The sequence below is a fragment of the Heterodontus francisci genome, chromosome 32, assembly GCF_036365525.1.
Source record: "Heterodontus francisci isolate sHetFra1 chromosome 32, sHetFra1.hap1, whole genome shotgun sequence".
NCBI lineage: Eukaryota > Metazoa > Chordata > Chondrichthyes > Heterodontiformes > Heterodontidae > Heterodontus > Heterodontus francisci.
In genome coordinates, this window is record NC_090402.1 from 46604287 (window position 1) to 46626402 (window position 22116).

The 22116-nt window shown below is 43.6% G+C and overlaps 1 protein-coding gene across 2 annotated transcripts in view; it reads right to left on the minus strand.

Moving 5' to 3' along the window:
- Positions 1 to 22116, minus strand: part of pnpla7b (patatin-like phospholipase domain containing 7b) — a 382057-nt gene that overhangs the window by 167882 nt on the left and 192059 nt on the right. The window contains exon 22 of one of the 2 annotated variants that reach the window (XM_068012741.1): positions 15921 to 16073. The exons of the other annotated variant lie outside the window; for it this stretch is intronic. Coding sequence (XP_067868842.1) covers positions 15921 to 16073 — 153 coding nt within the window. The remainder of the gene's footprint in view (positions 1 to 15920; positions 16074 to 22116) is intronic. 2 annotated transcript variants of the gene reach the window in all.

Consider the following 22116-nt stretch of genomic DNA (forward strand, 5'->3'; position numbering starts at 1 on the left):
TTCTGTTGCATTTCTTGTGTAGAGGGATGGTTTGGAGCACAGGGCAATGGACAAAGAATGGACACCATTGAAAGATTGAAGGAAATGGGTGGTTTGGAAGTGATGTAAAAGTAGGCTTTTTTTTTTTAGTAGGTTTTTAGAGGCTTTGAGAGTAGAGGCTAGGTGACTGCTGAAAGAGAGTTGGGCCATAGTGGGTCAACTGGCCAGCTGCAACAACACTGAAGAACACCGATATCGTGGAGGGCAAAGTGGATTTCTCTATCAGCAACCCTGCCACCAGACTCAATAACCACCCCACAAAGGCTGCAGTGCGTACAATCTACAGAATGCACAGCAGCGTCTCAGCATGGTTACTTTAGCAGTATCTCTGTCTCTGTGATCGCTACCAAGATCATGGAACCACATCACCCCAAATCTCTCACAATCCTGATTTGGACACATATTGACATTGTTGGATCAATATCTAGGAATTCCCAACCAAACCCTGTTGTGAAAGCACCATTAGCATGTGGAATGTATCAATTTAAGAAAAAGGACAAGCATAACCTCCTCGGGGCACTAAATGAAGCCTTGCCTACATCACCCAAATCCCAAGAACAAATTTTAGAAAACAAAATGGCTGTTGAGGATGGAATAAAGCACAAGAGGAGAACATTTAAGGGAATGGTTTGCCTTTTGCTTCATGTTTGCTACTCTATTTAATTCTCACGGGACTAAGGACAGTTTATTTTACAGAATTGAAATAAAGTATAAAATAACAAAAAGAGTTCAATAAAATCACTTGGGATCAGACACTTGATGACATCCACCTGTTTTATGAACAGTCACCATGACAAAAATGAAACATGTTTATCCAAGATTCAGCATGGCTTCCTTAATCCCATTACAGTAGATCAGGACTTTTCTTATTAAAGAAAACACCTTCCTTCACAAGAAACATGACGGAGTTTGTTTTGGTACAAATGTTAGATATTATTCATTTCTGTCTCAGCAAGGCATCTGAAGGAGGAGGTCATGTCATTCAATTCAGGTGTAAGCACCTTGTGAAATTTATTCAAATATGTATTTAACAATTATTTAAATTTGTTTGGTCCCCATCATGTTCTGTAAAGTACTTCACAGCTTAGTTGATACAAATTGAAGAGTCTGTCTGAAGTTTTCAGGGGTCAGCAGGTCAGATACCTCCCAAAGGTAGTGAGTGAAGAAAAGAATTGCCACATAAAAATAGTTCAGTGCAACGATAATGAACATTTATATTCTTACTTGAAGAATAGTTAAGCTTAATAACCACTGTAAAATCTGTGTTGTGTCATTCACTTATACTGTTAAGTGAACTTGCTTGGCAGATAAAGCTTAAATCAAAGACCAATGTGGCAAGAACAACTTGCATTTATATAGCATCCTTAACACAGTAAAAACATCCCAAGGTGCTTCACAGGAGCATTATCAGACAAAATTTACCAACACTGTCATTATCAATGACAATATTCATTAACAGCTCAATGACATTATTCAACTGGCTACGAGGGCCATGTGGTAAAACCAATTAGCTGAAACAAAGTAAAAACAGTTCTCTGTTAGATCCCTGGGCAGACTACAAATTTACTTAGACATAAGGCACACAGGCAACATAGCAAGCTCAGAAATCTCTATTCCCCCCATCCCAAAAACAAAATATCTGGATTTGAAACAAAAGCATAACAAACACAACACAGTAATTTATGTAGGGTTTATGATATTCTGGAACAGGAAGTGGAATGAAATTGTTGCGGAGCACAGCGGGACTGGTGGTCTGAAGTGCATTTGTTTCAATGTGAGAAGTATAACAGGTAAGGCAGATGAACTTAGAGCTTGGATTAGTACTTGGAACTATGATGTTGTTGCTATTACAGAGACTTGGTTGAGGGAAGGACAGGATTGGCAGCTAAATGTTCCAGGATTTAGAAGCTTCAGGCGGGATAGAGGGGGATGTAAAAGGGGTGGGGGAATTGCATTACTTGTTAAGGAGAATATCACAGCTGTACTGCGGGAGGACACCTCAGAGGGGTCGTGCAGCGAGGCAATATGGGTGGAGCTCAGGAATAGGAAGGGTGCAGTCACAATGTTGGGGGTTTTCTACAGGCCTCCCAACAGCCAGCGGAGGTAGGGGAGCAGATATGTAGACAGATTTTGGAAAGATGTAAAGGTAACAGGGTTGTAGTGGTGGGTGATTTTAACTTCCCCAATATTGACTGGGACTCACTTAGTGCTATGGGGTGGATGGGGCAGAATTTGTAAGGAGCATCCAGGAGGGCTTCTTGAAACAATATGTAGATAGTCCAACTAGGGATGGGGCCATACTGGACCTGGTATTGGGGAATGAACCCGGCCAGGTGGTCGAAGTTTCAGTAGGGGAGCATTTCGGGAACAGTGACCATAATTCCATAAGTTTTAAGGTACTTGTGGATAAGGATAAGAGCAGTCCTCGGGTGAAGGTGTTAAATTGGGGGAAGGCTAATTAAAACAATATTAGGCAGGAACTGAAGATTTTAGATTGGGGGCGGCTGTTTGAGGGTAAATCAACATCTGACATGTGGGAGTCTTTCAAATGTCAGTTGATTAGAATCCAGGACCAGCATGTTCTTGTGAGGAAGAAGGATAAGTCTGGCAAGTTTCGGGAACCTTGGATAACGCGGGATATTGTGAGCCTAGTCAAAAAGAAAAAGGAAGCATTCGTAAGGGCTGGAAGGCTAGGAACAGACGAATCCCTTGATGAATATAAAGAAAGTAGGAAGGAACTTAAGCAAGGAGTCAGGAGGGCTAAAAGGGGTCATGAAAAGTCATTGGCAAACAGGATTAAGGATAATCCCAAGGCTTTTTATACATATATAAAGAGCAAGAGGGTAACTAGGGAAAGGGTTGGCCCACTCAAGGACAGAGAAGGGAATCTATGTGTGGAGCCAGAGGAAATGGGCGAGGTACTAAATGAGTATTTTGCATCAGTATTCACCAAAGAGAAGGACGATGAGCTAAGGGAAGGGAGTGTAGATAGTCTCAGTCATCTCATTATCAAAAAGGAGGTGTTGGGTGTCTTGCAAAGCATTAAGGTAGATAAGTCCCCAGGGCCTGAAGGGATCTACCCCAGAATACTAAGGGAGGCAAGGGGAGAAACTGCTGGGGCCTTGACAGAAATCTTTGCATCCTCATTGGCTACAGGTGAGGTCCCAGAGGACTGGAGAATAGCCAATGTTCTTCCTCTGTTTAAGAAGGGTAGCAAGGATAATCCAGGAAATTATAGGCCGGTGAGCCTTACGTCAGTGGTGGGGAAATTATTAGAGAGGATTCTTCGGGACAGGATTTACTCCCATTTGGAAACAAACGAACTTATTAGCGAGAGGCAGCATGGTTTTGTGAAGGGGAGGTCGTGTCTCACTAATTCGATTGAGTTTTGAGGAAGTGACAAAGATGATTGATGAAGGAAGGGCAGTGGATGTTATCTATATGGACTTCAGTAAAGCCTTTGACAAGGTCCCTCATGGCAGACTGGTACAAAAGGTGAAGTCACACGCGATCAGAGGTGAGCTGGCAAGATGGATACAGAACTGGCTCCGTCATAGAAGACAGGGTAGCAGTGGAAGGGTGCTTTTCTGAATGGAGGGATGTGACTAGTGGTGTTCCGCAGGAATCAGTGCTGGGACCTTTGCTGTTTGTAGTATATATAAATGATTTGGAGGAAAATGTAGCTGGTCTGATCAGTAAGTTTGCGGACGACACAAAGGTTGGTGGAGTTGCGGATAGTGATGAGGATTGTCAGAGGATACAGCAGGATATAGATCGGTTGGAGACTTGGGCGGAGAAATGGCAGATGGAGTTTAATCCGGACAAATGTGAGGTAATGCATTTTGGAAGGTCTAATGCAGGTGGGAAGTATACAGTAAATGGCAGAACCCTTAGGAGTATTGACAGGCAGAGAGATCTGGGCATACAGGTCCACAGGTCACTGAAAGTGGCAATGCAGGTGGAGAAGGTAGTCAAGAAGGCATACGGCATTTTTGCCTTCATCGGTCGGGGCATAGAGTATAAAAAATTGATTTAAATCAAGCTGTTTAGTATTTTGAATCAGCTCATAATGAGAATACCACCATTAAGAAGGCCTGAACTTTGGACTGCCTACTCAGAGTCATTCTATAAAATATCAGAAGTCATCTGTGAAGCCGCTGATGGGCAAATGAATCAAATGCACGAGATTACTTGCTCCATACAAAGCAGCAAATTGATTGCATACAATACTGCAGGGCTGGTTTTATATATTAACTCACCTCCCACCAACTTTGCTGCTGGTCAATTTCCCAGTGTTCAATCTCGGCAGCAAGGAAGGCAGCAATATTAAACAAAGAACAATTCACACATATCTCACTCATGCAGTTATAAATGCAGTTAAAGAAAGGCAAGGAACAGAGAGAGAGAGAATGGCATTGATCAATGATTTTGGAGGAGTTTTTGTGGAGGCACAGCAACACCAGTTGCCTCCAACAGCACAGGGCTCATTCAGGTGGTTTATGAGCTCTATCACCTAGAACAAGGGCAGCAGATGCATGGGAACACCACCATCTGCAAATCACACATCATCCTGACTTGGAAATACATCATCACTCCTTCACTGTCAATGAGTCAAAATCCTGGAATTCCCTCCCGAACAGCACTGTGGGTGTACCTACATCACATGGACAGCAGTAGTTCAAGAAGGCAGTTCACCACCGCCTTCTCAAGGGCAATTCGGAATGGGCTAGCGATGCTCAACCATGAATTAAAAAAAAAATGAAAGCTAAGATTTTGATAGAGGTGCGAGACAACAAAGCAGTTACTGTGGAAACTTAAAAGCCAAGAAAATGTGCAGGTACAGAAATGGGTACTGAGTGAAAGGATCGAGATATGCATCTAGAACATGCCCTTGTGAACTTAGCAGGTAGACTGTGCACTTTGGAGACTGATTGAGAATAAATACAACAAAGTGCCTGCAAGATTATGTCCCAAAACACAAGTCATTTGATACTGGCCCATTCAGCTATATGTGGAAAGTGAATGCACAAGCGAACATTAAAAGACCTGAAGCTTTGTGTCAATTTAATTTTAGGGAGAATGCAGGAAGGAGAAATATCACATTATGCCTAAAGTGGTAACAGAATTAAAATTATTAGTGCCATTTAGACAATTACAAATATTGTGTACTTCTCTGCCTTCTAATGAAAACAAAGTGTCGATCCCATTAAACTCCGTTGCACTGCAATGCCAAATAATTTACAAAGGTAACATATATTAATTAGCAGTTTATCAAGTATGACACTATAAATTGAAAACCCAGCTTTAAACGGGGAGTCAGATCAAAAGGTTAGTACTGAAAGATTTACTGCTACACAGAGCCAGGTGATCTTATTTGTTTCCGCAGCTGTCTGAAAATGAAAAAGTAAAGACAACCCCATTTTAAAAATCTTTAATCGCAGTAGTCCAATTTGGTGCAACATGTTGGAAGCAGTAAACCCTGATCCAATTTTCCATCCCTCATTTCCTCAGCCATGCAAACACATTTTACCCATACATAATAATGAAAGCCTCAAAATTAACACTACACTGCTGCACCACAACAACGTTACTCACAGCCATCAGTGGGGTTTTCAAAGGAGGAAACTGTTGGGAGCCTCAAACCGTTGTAATATGACTCACAGGGTAAATAAACTTGGTGGTGTAGTACTGCACTTTTCTGACCAGGAAGGTTCCAGGTACCATCGCTGGCCTGTGCTGATTTCAGTCAAGGAGACATTAGACATCTCTGAATTGACCACAGTCTCTCAAGAGGTTGAGGGAGTTGGCAATGGATCTCTCACCCAAACACAACCAGAGCATGTTCATGTGTGGCCATCATGTTTTTTTTTTATTCATTCATGGGATGTGGGCGTCACTGACCAGACCAGCATTTATTGCCCATCCCTAATTGCCCTTGAGAAGGTGGTGGTGAGCTGCCTTCTTGAATCGCTGCAGTCCATTTGGGGTCGGTACACCCACAGTGCTGTTAGGAAGGAGGTTCCAGGATTTTGACCCAGCAACAGTGAAGGAACGGCGATATAGTTCCAATTCAGGATGGAGAGAGACTTGCAGGGGAACTTGCAGGTGCTGGTGTTCCCATGTATTTGCTGCCCTTGTCCTTCTTGTTGGTAGAGGTCGTGGGTTTGGAAGGTGCTGTCGAAGGACCCTTGGTGTATTGCTGCAGTGCATCTTGTAGATGGTACATACTGCTGCCACTGTGCGTCGGTAGTGCAGGGAGCGAATGTTTGTAGATGGGGTGCCAATCAAGCGGGCTGCTTTGTCCTGGATGGTGTCGAGCTTCTTGAGTGTTGTTGGAGCTGCACCCATCCAGACAAGCGGAGAGTATTCCATCACACTCCTGACGTGCTTTGTAGATGGTAGACAGGATTTGGGGAGTTAGGAGGCGAGTTACTCGCCTCTGGCCTGCTCTCGTAGCCATGGTATTTATATGGCTACTCCAGTTCAGTTTCTGGTCAATGGTAACCCCTAGGATGTTGATAGTGGCTGATTCAGCGATGGAAATGCTGTTGAATGTCAAGAGGAGATGGTTAGATTCTCTCTTGTTGGAGATGGTCATTGCCTGGCACTTGTGTGGCACAAATGTTACTTGCCACTTATCAGCCCAAGCCTGGATATTGTCCAGGTCTTGCTGCATTTCTGCACGGACTGCTTCAGTATCTGAGGAGTCACGAATGGTGCTGAACAATGTGCAATCATCAGCGACCATCCCCATTTCTGACCTTATGACTGAAAGAAGGTGATTGATGAAGCAGCTGAAGAGGTTGGACCTAGGACACTACCCTGAGGAACTCCTGCAGTGATGTCCTCGAGCTCAGATGATTGACCTCCAACAACCACAACCATCTTCCTTTGCGCTTGGTATGACTCCAGCCAGCGGAGGGTTTTCCCCGATTCCCATTGACCAGTTCTGCTAGGGCTCCTTGATGCCATACTCGGTCAAATGCTGCCTTGATGTCAAGGGCAGTCACTCTCACCTCACCTCGAGTTCAGCTTTTTTGTCCATGTTTGAACCAAGGCTGTAATGAGGTCAGGAGCTGAGTGGCCCTGGCGGAACCCAAACTGAGCGTCACTAAGCAGGTTATTGCTAAGCAAATACTACTTGATGGCACTGTTGATGACACCTTCCATCACTTTACTGATGTTTGAGAGTAGGCTGATGGGGCAGTAATTGGCCGGGTTGGACTTGTCCTGCTTTTTGTGTACAGGACATACCTGGGCAATTTTCCACATTGCAGGGTAGATGCCAGTGTTATAGCTGGAACAGCTTGGCTCGGGCATGGCAAGTTCTGGAGCACAGGTCTTCAGTACTATTGCCGGAATATTGTCAGGGTCCATAGCTTTTGCAGTTATTTCTTGATATCACGCGGGGTGAATCGAATTGGTTGAAGTCTGGCATCTGTGATGCTGGGGACTTCAGGAGGAGGCCGAGATGGATCAACAACTCGGTACTTCTGGCTGAAGATTGTTGTAAATGCTTCAGCCTTATCTTTTACACTGATGTACTGGGCTCCCCCATCATTGAGGATGGGATATTTGTGGAGCCACTTCCTCCAGTTAGTTGTTTAATTGTCCACCACCATTCACGGCTGGATGTGGCAGGTCTGCCGAGCTTAGATCTGGTCCGTTGGTTATGGGATCACTTAGCTCTGTCTATCGCATGATGCTTACGCAGTTTGGCATGCAGATAGTCCTGTGTTGTAGCTTCACCAGGTTGACACTTCATTTTGAAGTATGCCTGGTGCTGCTCCTGGCATGCCCTCCTGCACTCTTCATTGAACCAGGGTTGGTCTCCTGGCTTGATGGTAATGGTAGAGGGGGGATATGCTGGGCCATGAGGTTACAGATTGTGGTCGAGTACAATTCTGCTGCTGCTGATGGCCCACAGTGCCTCATGGATGTCCAGTTTTGCATTGCTAGATCGGTTCGAAATTTATCCCATTTAGCACGGTGATAGTGCCACACAACACTATGGATGGTATCCTCAATGTGAAGGCGGGACATCGTCTCCACAAGGACTGTGCGGTGGTCACTCCTACCAATACAGTCATGGACTAAAGCATCTGCGGCAGGCAGATTGGTGAGGACGAGGTCAAGTATGTTTTTCCCTTGTGTTGGTTCCCCCACCACCTGCCGTAGGCCCAGTCTAGCAGCTATGTCCTTTAGGACTCGGCCAGCTCAGTCAGTAGTGGTGCTTCCGAGCCACTCTTGGTGATGGACATTGAAGTCCCCCACCCAGAGTACATTCTGTGCCCTTGCCACCTTCAGTGCTTCCTCCGAGTGGTGTTCAACATGGAGGAGTACTGACTCATCAGCTGAGGAGGGCAGTAGGTGGCAATCAGTAGGAGGTTACCTTGCCGATGTTTGACCTGATGCCATGAGACTTCATGGGGTCCGGAGTCGATGTTGAGGACTCCCAGGGCAACTCCCTCCCTACTATATACCACTGTGCCACCACCTCGGGTGGGTCTGTCCTGCTGGTGAGACAAGACATACCCAGGGATGGTGATGGGACATTGTCTGTAAGGTATGATTCCGTGAGTATGACAATGTCAGGCTGTTGCTTGACTAGTCTGTGGGACAGCTCTCCCAACTTTGGCACAAGCCCTCAGATGTTAGTAAGGAGGACTTTGCAGGGTCGACAGGGCTGGGTTTGCTGTTGTCGTTTCCGGTGCCTAGGTCGATGCCAGGTGGTCATTCCTTTTTATTGACTTCGTAGCGGTTAGGTACAACTGAGTGGCTTGCTGGGCCATTTCAGAGGGCATGTAAGGGTTAACCACATTGCTGTGGGTCTGGAGTCACATGTAGGCCAGACCAGGTAAGGATGGCAGATTTCTTTCCCTAAAGGACATTAGTGAACCTGATGGGTTTTTACAACAATCGACAATGGCCATCATTAGACTAGTTTTTAATTCCAGATTTATTCATTAAATTCAAATTCCACCTTCTGCTGTGGTGGGATTCGAACCCATGTCCCCAGAGAAATACCCTGGGAAATACCACTACGCCACCACCTACACCTGCGAAGACAGGATAAAGCTAAATTGTGATGGACCCACCACACCCACCCACACCCCACACAAAATTCTGGTCCCCCTTTCTTTACCCCCACCACCCTGGTTCTCCTCGACCCACTTTACAGACCTGCTCCTGGACCATCCTCACTGCAGCAACATCTACACCACCCCCCCACCCCCCAATATCCAACCACCCTCTAAACCTTCCCAGTCACCTCCCACTACCTGGTCCTCCTCCTGGAGTTGATCAGCCAGCCAACACTCTGCCTCGAGATAATGGGGGACAATTGGGAAGATTAAAAAGTAAGCGATCGCTCCGTAATGCATCACTAAAATTGAGATGGATGTTTGAACAGAACAACTGTTCAGCGTTTCCATCCTGCCACTGTAACTAAAGCCATTGACTGTTATAGCAGGCATGTGGTTCAAGATAATGAAACAAGATGAATTTCAGAAATGTGCGTTATTTTCAGGTAAAGTACATTAAGTTCTGAGCCTGTTTCAGGGAGAATGCCATTACCCTCCGGCTGAAATGGAACACCCCGACGATCATAGTCAATCATACCAGCTTCTGGTATTCAAAAAATATTTCCACACACCAGTAGGTCAGCCTGCCTCTTGGTTACTAATGCTACTACTAATGCAATAAAGAAACACTGGGAACACAAGGTCAATTCTAATGAAAATCTCATCTGCGGACCAAAGTGATAACAATAAACCAATTTGCCTTTGTGACTTTTAGATTCCTCTGCACTATTATTTATAAGGACATAAAATTTAAGAATAATCAAAAAATTATTTCTTGATCAAACGCACAGCCAGATGCAGATAGTGGCTGTTGTACAGTTTTATATAGAAAAGTGAATGTTCTTCTGCATAATATCATAGAATCATACAGCACATGAAGCCATTCGGCCATGTCTATGCTGTCTCTCAAATAGCTATCCAATTATTCCTGCTCCCCCCCCCCCATAAAGTATTCATTAAATTCCCTTCTGAAAGTTACTACTGAACCTGTTTCCACCATTCCTTCAGGCAGTGCAATCTAGATGACAACCCAGTGGCTTAAAAAAAAAATCCTTCCAGGCTTTTTTGCCAATTATCTTAAATCTGTAGTGTCTGGTTACCGTCCGTCCGGTCAGTGGAAATAGTTTTTCCCCATCTACTCTGGACTTTTCCAACTTCTCCAGTCTCTCGGTCTCTCTCAATATAGACAGGATATTATATGCAATAGACAATGACATAATATAGTCTCTTAAAATGTCCTGACAATAAGCCAGTGTGTATCTTGGTCATTCCTGGTGTCCATTATCTACTGCACATCGGGCATCTCTGACATTCGCGCCGAATGCCTGTTTCTGTGCTGTAAATTCTACGTAATTACGTGCCACTACTTTTCAGCAGAAACAATGGCTGCCCTGTACAGGCCTTTCACTGCGTTGGGGTGAGAGGGCCTGTACGAGAGCAGTCCAGGAAATTAATACCACGCGTGCCCACCCCCCCCACCACCGACCTCCTCAGGTCCCACAATATCTTGTGTTTGAGTTGACACCCTTGCAATCTTGACACTTCTAGATAGCAACACCAGAGACTTCCGATCTTTTCTTGTTAAAATCGTATGTGCAAGTTACTCCAATCTAAACATCTTATTTTGTAGTGCTTATGCTCCACGCGTGACGCTGGGCAGGCAGATTATTACTGGGTCAATATCACTGATGTTTAGTCTATAACTATAGCTCTCATGAATTCACCAAGTTCTCTACAGAGAAATGGGGAACAGACAGCATCAGGGAAGGAGGAACCTTTGGCTACAAAAATCGAAGGAATCAAAATGAGTTAGAGGTACAGAGCTGAACCAGGAACAGATAGTAGCACTGATGAAAGAGTGGTAGGAATAAGGAATCGAGGAGCAGAGCTCCAGAATAAAGCATCCAGAAAGCAATAGTGTGCAAGCAAAATAAAAAATTGTCAAACAAGTTGGAGCAGTGGCTTTTGCAGGCCAACTCCACAAAACAGCACCAGGCATTATCTAGAACAGACCATCGTCCTTGCACACCAGGGACTCTACCATCTTTGCACACCAAACTGCTCATTGCCATTCTGCACATCAATTGCTCACTGCCAGTCTTGCGCAGCAATGGCTCACGACCATTCTTGTACACGCTGACACAATTCACCTCAGCACACCAGATGTGTTCAGTACCAGGTATGCTGACCTGAATCTTCATGTGATCTCCAATGTGTTCCTCTCTTCAATGTTCATCCCCCACCCTCTCCGACACACGTGTGCTGTGGTAATGTTTCATGAAGACTCTTAATTGACCTTTTGCCACCTCACCAAAGTAAACATTATTCAAGTGGAAGGTTAAACAGTAAGGGTAAATTGACTATTCACCCTCAGTGCCATCAACAACAACTTGTATTTATATTGCATCTGCAATGGAGTAAAATACCCCAAGGTGCTTCACAGAAGCATTATCAAACAAAAATTGACACCAAGTCACATAAGGAGATATTACGGCAGATGATGAAAAGCTTGGTCAAAGAGGTAGGTTTTAAAGAGGCAGAGAGGTTTAGAGAGGAAATTCCAAAAACTGAGGGCCTCAGCAGCTGAAGGCACAGCCACCAATAGTGAAGCAATTAAAATTGGGAATGTTCAAGAGGCCAGAATTAGAGGAGCGCAAATACCTCAGAGGGTTGTGGTCTGGAGGAGATAACAAAGATAGGAAGGCATGAGGCCATGGAGGGATTTGAAAAGAATGAGAAATTTAAAATCGAGGCGCTGCTTAAATGGGACCCTATGTAGGTCAGTGAGCACAGGGGTGATGGCTGAACAGAAGTTGGTGCGAATTAGGACATGGGCAGCAGAGTTCTGGATGAGTTCAAGTTTATGGAGTATAGAATGGGGAGGCAGAGCAGCAGTGAATTGGAATAGTCAAATCTAGAGGTAACAAAGGCAAGGATGAGGGTTTCAGCAGCAGATGAGCTGAGGCGGGGCAGAGTCGGTTAATGTTAGAGGTAAAAGTAGGCGATCTTAGTAATGGTGCTGATATGCAGTTGGAAGCAGAATCTGGGTTCTTGTTTGACATCAGCACACACGTGCACACATGCATATATATTCCAACGGGCGATTGTGGGGTCTGGTGGAGGGGGGGGTGGGCGTCTGTCAGTGATCATGAACAAGAACCCTTGCTGGTTTCTCTCTTCCCCTGACTCAAGAGCATTAAAACCAATTTTGCATCCCAACTCTTAGTGTTCGAGATTAGTTAACCTCACATGGGTCAGAATTCAAACCTGGGGCTGCTGGTCTATAAGGGTTAGTGCTACAACTCAAGAGCTTCTGGTCTTTAGGTGTAGTGCTACAACCCAGGGTCTTGGGGTCATTATGGATTAGTGCTACAACTCAAGGTCTTAAGGTTGGTATCGTTTAGTGCCACAACTCAGCATCTTATGGTCTAGAATCATAGAATGGTTACACCACACAAGGCAGACATTTGGGCCGTAGTGTCTGTGCCAGCTCTCTGCAAGAGCAACTCATCTAAATGGGGTGGTGTTACCTAAGACAATGTTTTAACCATCTGGCCATTGCCATGCGTTAGGGAATCATGAAGTGTAGATTATTCTGCGATTTCTTCCCCTTGGCAAATGCCAACTTAATTTGAGTGAAATTAACTTGCTGTTGTCATATGTTAAAAAAAATTGAGAACTTGTTCTGATTCTGACTGCATATCAGCACCATCACGAAGACTGCCTACTTCTACCTCTAACATGCATGCATGTTCTGATACATTATTTGAGAAACAAGGTAAATTGAAGTCATACATTCATAATTCTATACACAAGGATAAGAATCCTGAGAAGACACTGCAGATCTGTCAGCATCTGAGAGAAAACATTTTACATACTCACAGATAAGGTAGCCCATATATTAGACTCCTTCCTAGCTGCTGTACAGGAGATCAGATTTTGATGCTGACCAATTGCACCATGTGGTACCACTGCTGCCTGTAGCCAGCGAGCTGGGAACCCAGAGAGGTAGTCCATTATCAGAGGTGTGTGTGTTCGCGGTAAGTTCAGAATAGACAGGAGAATAGGACCAGGCAAGATCAAGGAAACTCAATCTGTTTATGAGCTGCTGCGGCACAGTAGCACAAGCCCCATTAACCTAGATTTCTACTCTTACACCCAAGGATACGTAATAAGCTAATATGTTGAGTAACCTGTCAAAAGTCTCACCTGCCCTGAAATGCTGATGGCACTGCTGTACTTTTTCACCATTTTGTTTATATCCTCTGTATCGTGTGTGTACATGCATATCTGCACACATGGATATTTGTGCATGCATGTGTAGATATGTGCATGTACATGCGTGTATGTAACATAAAAAATATTTATTGATATCAAAGCATACTGTAAGCCCACCAACCCCAGCCTTGCCCTCAGCTCAAGCTGCCTCCTCCACACACTCCTCCATCGTCATTACTTCCCAGTTTTTCTCAATGCCCCACTTCCTCCCTTCCGATCCAGCTTGAGATTTCAGCCAATGCCCTCACCTCAATCTCCTCCTACACTTATTCACCCAGCAGCTTCAGATCCTGACCCAGCTCCTCTCCTCTTCACTGGGTCCTAACACTCAGCTGCGAACCAGCAATTTCTTAAAGTGCTGAAAGCACAAACATTTACAAATTACCACTCCCCAAACTTACCTTCAAGGCCCCTCTTCCCAGACGTTAAGACCTCCCCCTCGATGCTCCCGAATGCTCTCTTTCAGTGATCCCAGGATCTGCTCCATTGCTACCAGTACACTTCTCTGCATCATTCCTAGACCAAGCTTGTTTCGATTGCTCCCAAATCCCACCAAGGCCACATCTACTGCTGATAAATCAATATCTCTGATACTACTGCTTGGAAAAATGTCTCTGCTTTTATAAAACCTAGAATTCCCTATAAGAAGCACTATGGGATATCAGCTGGTAATATATTAAAAGGCTTGCATACAGCAACACACTTACTCTGGGTCCCATGTTGATAACTGGTCGTAACACCCTACATTTATGCATTTGGATGTACGAGGTTTCTTGATCTGAACCGTACTTTCAAATCACTTAAAAAATCATACCAAATTGCACCCTTTCTTTTCAGGCTGGTGATGCTCAATCATTTTTTTTTTATGGCCTATACCTGGCCCCAGTAATAATGTAATTACACAACTGAATATTTTATCCATTATGGTAGCAGCTGTAGGCTTTGCTCAGAAACCAAAATGGTAAATATTCAGTGAGTGCTTTGAATTAAAATTCATATTACATTCTATGCAGTTTGATTAATATGGAATAACCTTGTAATTACATTAGATTCTCGACAAGGTCATCATTGTTTCATCTGTCTCTTTGAAGTTATGAGATCCAGTGCGAATGAAACGGTCAACTGACTGAAAGTCTTCATTAAGATATGATGAACCCCAATGGCTGCTTGTGGGATCGGAGCCCCACTGTGAGTTCAAAGGTCAACCCCTCCAACCCAAAAATTTGCCAAGGTGGGTGGCGGGGGGGGGGCTGGTGCATGCCACCAATAAAACCATTACAGCAAATCACAGGTGATTTCTGGCCATTTGAAAGCCTATGTTCTGTTTATAGCCTTCTATTTACTCCTGGATAAGAATCACGGGTCATGAAGATAAACATCAATTAAAATGAAAGCTGGCCACATCAAGAGAATTTCAGTGAGCAGTCAGTTTGCTACAGTTACTGAGGGAAAGGTTTTACCCCTTTGTTGTTTTCATTCACTAATTACATAACCCATGGGCAGTAGAAGGGTAGTGAGAGCTTCTACTGAACACAACTGAACTGCATCGTAATTGGTTTCACCATGAAATCCTTTGAATATTTACACAAAGAAAATCTGCGAGATTCTGAAATTGCTCTCCAACAGCCCCAAGGAGATCAAGACTCGATCAGGAGAATGTTCTGGTGCGAATAATTCTATATATCTATCTTTTGTATGAGGTGATTTCTGTCCTAGCCAGAAACAGGTCCAGCACTCACTACGGTTATTCAGCATTGTTATTCAGGTAGGGCGAAAATATGTCTGTACTGCTGTTAGTTAGTTCATAGCGCTCTCCGCTCAGTGCTGTGCTGGTTTAGACAAGCAGATATTTTCAAGCTGGGGATCTCAGGAGCTGAGCGAGGCCCAGGGTCAGGTTTCTGTTCATCTGTCAGTCATTCAACCTCAGCATTATTTTTCCGCACTTCCTGCCACAAATATGGATCGTTTCTGTGTTGTATAGTAAGATAACATTTCCTGAAAATAATAGCAATTTGGACAACACTGTCTAGTGGACGTTAGGATAGGAGTTACCCAGATGTGCGCCAGTATTTGCACAGGGTGTGTGGGTGGGGTAGGTGGGGTAGGTGGGGGCGGGGCGGGCAGTGTCACCTACGGGACTGGATCAGTACCGGTTGCGGATCCCTTGGGACTAACAGTATTTTCCAGGGGGTTTACAGCAGTGTTTCTTAAACTCTTTTGGTTGAAGGGCCCCTTTTCAAATGGATTAGTAATCACAGACCCCTCCCCCATCTAAATTATACTATATAGTATGCAAAATGTGAAAGGGCAGCACATAAAGAGCATTTTAATAATGCTTTTACAAAAGCAGGTATTTACTTACAGATATCAATGAGATAAGTGTGCCTGCTATATGTACTGTAGACAGGAGTTGGCAGCATACAGTGCGTGTATGGTGTATGAACTGTAGATAGATTTAGACGTCACACTGTATATAGTATAAGCTTTGTAGATGACAGGATCACTGAAATTGTTTCTTACCTATGGCACTGAGTGCATGTTGGAGTTCCAGAGTGAAGGTGGTAATGGGAACATCCTCAGATACCGGCAGTATGGCCACTGTGGAGAGATTACTAGCAGGATTCCCCACCGATTCCAATTTGTTGTTCACAGTGTGGATTCCCAAACCACGACCTTACAATAAGAAAATAATAAAATTTACTAAAATTAACTTATGCAAAAACAAGCAAAAGCTTTGGCACTACTGAGCCACCTCTGATGCACCTACAGTGTGCTGGGGTTTCTGCTATCACCAAGGGACAGCTGGAGCCAGGAGAAGCATTACCTTCCAAACTTGGTTAATACTAAATGCTGTACCTTCTTCTATCTAGCCCTCCCAGCCGTTCTAAAGGTTCCGAGTTTTACTGAGCTAAAGTCGCATGGGGAGATAGTGGCACTGTGGAACCTCACTCAAGTGGTATTCTTCGTATATGGACCTAGAACAGCGAGCATGTAGAGGCTATTGGACTGCAATGATGTCACACCCAAGCCCAATCCTGATATCTCAACACTATCCAGCAACAAGAACACTGGTTGAGGTTTCCTCTCTCTGTTCCAAAGTTATTGTAGTGTCCCTATAGGCAAGACCAATTAACTCTCAGCACTGACTAGGATGCACTTTATGTATTTTAGTGCTACAACAGGTAATGTCTTTACCCACTGAGCCAGTAAGGAAGTTGCATGTAACATTTTTAAAGTACAATTGAGATAGCAATTCAATGTTTATACACATCCATTTATGGATTCATAGTCCGATGATAGGAAGGATGTTTGTGGCCTGAGAGGGAATGCAGATGAGAGTGGGAAAAAATGAGAGAGAGCATGAGCACAAGAAAGAAACAAAATACAAGATAGAAAAGAAAGAGGCAGAGAGTCATGAGGACGTTCCTTCACTGTTGCTGGGTCAAAATCCTGGAACTCCCTTCCTAACAGTACTGTGGGTATATCTACCCCAAATGGATTGCAGCGGTTCGAGAAGGCAGCTCACCACCACCTTCTCAAGGGCAATTAGGGATAGACAATAAATGCTGGCCTAGCCAGCGACGCCCACATTCCTGAATGAATAAAAAAAAACGTGGAATTCACTTCAAAATTAATAACTGAGGCAAAAACAATATCAAAATTCCAGCTTAGATTTGATGGGTAGAAGCTGGAAAGGGAGAAGAAGCGCGATGGAACCGGGTGGGTAAATGTGACTAAAGCTATTTGCCTGCGTGGAAGATAATTCCCTACATGGTCCAGTTCTGAGTTCTGACTTCTATGTATATCTATCAGAGAATACAAAATTACGTGACAATGAGAACGGGAGAGGAGCCATGTGTGCAGGAGCTGGGTGATGGGGGGTGGCTGCGCAAGTAAGAGAAACAGGACACAGGAGAGGGAGAGAGGGGACATAAGAGAAAATGAGGAAAAAGTGTATTGCAGAGGAAGACAGCATGAAAGAGGGACTGAGGGCATACATGCAACAGAGGAAGTGCGAGAGTGTGCAATTCAACACGAGAAGTAAGAGAGGCAGAAAGAAAGCAAGCATAGGAAGAAACGTTGAGCAAGCAGGGGAGTGTACGAATGTGAAAGAGGGTGCACACAAGAGCAAGTGTGGAAAAAAAATCAGAAAAGGAGAGTGCTTGCTCAGGACAAAGCGAGCAAACATGTGGAAGAGTGAGCATGAGAGATGCAAAAGACAAAAGATAAAGTATGAGGAGAAGGACTTAATATTTACTAGGTTTGTGGCATTATAGACACTAGCTGCCATGAGGGAAAGCTCCGTAACATATGAAATGACATATATAACATACGAGAATCACTTTTTATATTGGGCAACCAAATGGATGAATAAACTTGATTGAGCTGCACTAATTTGGTTGAGGGGAAGATTTCAGCGTGACATACTGGGCAGTCATTGAAACTGTAGTGCATTGGCTCTGTTGATGCTCATTTCACTGCAGATGCCTCAGTTTCTCCATCATGCATTCGTCACCATTCAGATCATGATAAAAGGCAAACTATGAAATTTAATCACTGGTTAAGTACATTAGAACACAAGAATATAAGACATAGGAGGAGTAGACCATTCGGCCTGGTTCGCCACTCAATATGAGCATGACTGATCTGCCTCAGCTCCAGTTTCCCTTAATTCCCTGAGACACCAAAAATCTGTCTATCCCAGCCTTAAATATACTCACGATGGAGCATCCACAACCCTCTGTAAAGCATTCCAAATATTGACAACCCTTTGAGTGAAGAAGTTTCGCCTCATCTCAGTCCTAAATGATAGACCTAGTATCCTGAGACTTTGCCCATGTTCTAGACTCCCCAGCCAGGGGAGACAATCTCTCAGTGTCTACCCTTTCCAGCCCCTTCAGAATCTTGTATGTTTCAATGAGATCACCTTTCATCTTCTAAACTTCAGAGTGTAGAGGCCCAATTTATTCAGCCTATCATAGGACAATCCTCTCGTCCCAGGAACCAATCTAGTGAACCTTCATTGTACCGCCTTCAATGTAAGTATATCCTTCCTTAAATATGGAGACCAAAATTGCAGGGTATTCCAGGTGTGGTCTCACCAAAGCCCCATACAATTATAGCAAGACTTGCTTAATCTTGTATTTCAATCCCCTTGCCATTTTGCCTTCCTAATTGCTGGCTGTACCTGCATGCTAACTTTCTATATTCCTTATAAGTGGACACCCAAGTTCCTCTGAATGTGTAGAAGTTTCACGCTTTTTAGAAAATATTTGCTTTTCTTTCTTACGACCAAAGTTAATAACCTCACACTTCCCCACATTATACTCCATCTGCCACCTTGTTTCCTATCACTTAACCTTTCTATATTTCTTTGTGTCTTCTTCACAGCTTACATTCCCACCTAACTTTGTACCATCAGCAAACTTAGATACATTATTCTTGGTCTCTTCGTATAAGTCATTAATATAGATTGTAAATAGCTGAGGTCCCACCACTGATCCTTGCAGCACTCCACTAGTTACAGCCTGCCAACTTGAAAATGTCCCATTTATCCCTACTCTCTGTTTCCTGTTCGTTAATCTATACTCTATCCATGCTAATATATTACTCCGAACTCCATGCATCCTTACCTTTTGTATTAGCCTTTTGTGTGGCACTTTAATTGAATGCCTTTTGGAAATCGAAGTATACTACATCTACTGGTTCCCCTTTATCTACCCTACCAGTTGCATCCTCCAAAACACTAATAAATTTGTCATATATGATTTCCCTTTCGTAAAACCATGTTGACTTTGTTTGGTCATACTATGATTTTCTAAGTGTATTGTCAAGACTTCCTTAATAATAGATACCAGCATTTTCTTCATGACTGAGGTCAGGCTAACTGGCCTGTAGTTCCCGGTTTTCTCTCTCCCTTTCTTGTATTGAGGTGTTATATTTGCTAACTTCTAATCCACTGGGACCATTCTACAATCTAGGAAATTTTGGAAAATCATAACCAGTGCACCCATCTCTTTTAGAACCCTAGGATGTAAACTGTTTGTGGATTTTGGATTGTTCTGCCACCATTGTTTGTTAGTGAAAGATGCTTTCAATAAGCTGAATCTATTGGTGCTTGCACCTCACTGCTCCCTATCTGAGTTACTAGGTGTTAACTGCAGCTCCATGATAGCACTCTCACCTTTGACTCAAGGTTGTGGGTTCAAGTTCTACTCCAAAGGCTTGAGCATATAATTTTGGCTGACACATCAATACAGTAGAGGGAGTGCTGCACTGTCAGAGGTCCTGTCTTTCAGATGAAACGTTAAACTGAGGCCCCATTTGTTCCCTCAGGTGGACATAAAAGATCCCAAGGCACTATTTCGAAGAGTTATCCCCAGTCGGTATTTATCCCTCAACCTACATCACTTATAAAAAGAAACTGAAAGTAAGGAAAGCTTGCATTTATACAACAAATTTCACGACCTCTGTATGTCCCAAAGTGCTCTACAGCCAAAGAAATACTTTTGAAGTGTCGTCAATGTTGAAATGTAGGAAATGCGGCAGCAAATTTGCTTACAGCAAACTCCCACAAACAACAATGTGATAATGACCAGGTTAATCTGTTTTAGTGATGTTTATTAAGGGATAAATATTGGCCAGGAGAACAGGGGCAACTCCCCTGCTCCTCTTCGAAATAGTATCATGGAACCTTTTACGCCCACCTGAGAGGACAGACAGCGCCTCCGTTTAACATCTCATTCCCTCAGTACTGCACTGGAGTGTCAGCTTAGATTTTTGTGCTTAAGCCTCTGAACTGAGCAACAGCAGACACCTGCCGTACACACCACTTCTCGTTCTTCAGCAGCACTGTCTAATACAGCAGTGCCCTGATTAAAAAGGGGCAATCAACATGAGCATAGGAAACAGCAGCAGGAATAGGCCATTTGGCTCCTTGAGCCTGCTCTATCATTCAATAAGATCACGGCCTTAATCAGAATACGGCCTTAACTACACTTTCCTGCCTGCTCCCCAATAAGTATTTTGGGCTGCATGGAACCAAGCTTAGCTTCACCACCAGTCTTGGACTGTGAGCTGTGAACAGCTCCAGATACGTTCCCAGAGATAAGCTCCAATCAGAAGAGTTTCCTGAGGGTTAGAATTGAAAATCAAAGAGGTTATGTTAATCTTATATAAAACCTTGCTTAGAGCAAGCAGACTACTGTGCGCAGCTTTGGTCTTCGTGTTACAAAAACAGATATTGAGGCACTGGTAAAGGTGTCGATGATGATTTACAAGGATTATACCAGAACAGAGAGGTTATAACTATCAGGAAAGACTGAACAGGATGGGTTCTTTTCTCTTTAACAAAAAAAGGCTGAGGGGTAACCTTATAGAGGTTTTTAAAATTATGTAGGGACTTGATAGGTTAGATGTAGAGGAGATGTTTCTGCTTGTGGGGAGTTCAAAACTAGCAGTCATTAATATAAGGTAGTCACTAATGAATCCAATGGCGGGTGAGAGAGACAGGCAAAGTATTTTAGGGAGGGAATTCCAGAGATTAGGGCCTAGACAGCTGAAGGCGTGGCCGCCAATGGCAAAGCACTTAAAATCGGGGACGCGCGAGAGGCCAGAATTGGAGGAGCAGAAATATCAGAGGGCTGTAGGGCTCCAAGAGATTAGAGATAAGGAGGGGCAAGGCCATGGAGGGATGTGAAAACAAGGTTGAAAATGTTAAAATTGAGGTGTTGCTAGACTAGGAGCCAACGTAGGTCAAGAAGAACAGGGGTGACGGGAGAATGGGACTTGGTGAGAGTTAGGATGTGGGCAGCAAAGTTTTGAATGAGCTCAAGTTTACAGAGGCTTCAAGGTGGGAGGTCGATCAGGAGAGCATTGGAATAGTTGAGGCACAAACTTTCAATTGGATGAGGAGCAGTGATTGTTCTATATTCAGGGAATACGGAACTCTAATTATGAAGATGATATTAGATAACTGGGAAGCCAAATTACAAAGAAATTGAAAGCCCTGGATTTGGTTACTGTGTGTGCGCATCATTACTTTGTTTTTAAATGTGTTTAATTATGTAATCTAAATGAAAGCAATGTATTATGGTGTTAAAGGTGACACCTTAACGAAGAAACATGGTAATTAGGTTCACAAGCTTTTTCCTAGTTGCCACATCTGTAACTACACAAGGTAAAAAAGTATGACTATTTCCAGTATTTTCTGTTTTTATTTCCAGCATCCGCAGTATTTCACTTGTGCAATCATTTATCAGTCTATGTTACTTCACTTCTGAAGTTCACAGGCTGAGACGATGCATTGCTCAACCGCCAAAAGCCATTCCAATCATTAGAGCAAGACACAAACAGAAGACACTCACCCTGCAACCCAGCTGCCACACCCTTAGCCCCAGGAGGGATAGGCCTTAGACAAGTTATCAGCAGGATCATTGGGAAAATTCAGGGAATCAAGGTAACAATCAATTGGTGTATAAGTAAAACTGCTCAACTCTAAAGATAGAATAGCAATCCTACTTTAACCAGGACTACTGCTTGTAACACAGGAGGCAAAAGGCACTGCATACTTCAACTATTGGAACCAGTACTTCAGTAAACTGAATAGTGGGGGCAAGGGATCAAATTTGGGAAGATATGGTAAATCAAGGAGTAGAGACAAGGCAAGAGAGAAAGATATTAATATGGGAAATGATAAACAGACTGTGACAGGAAA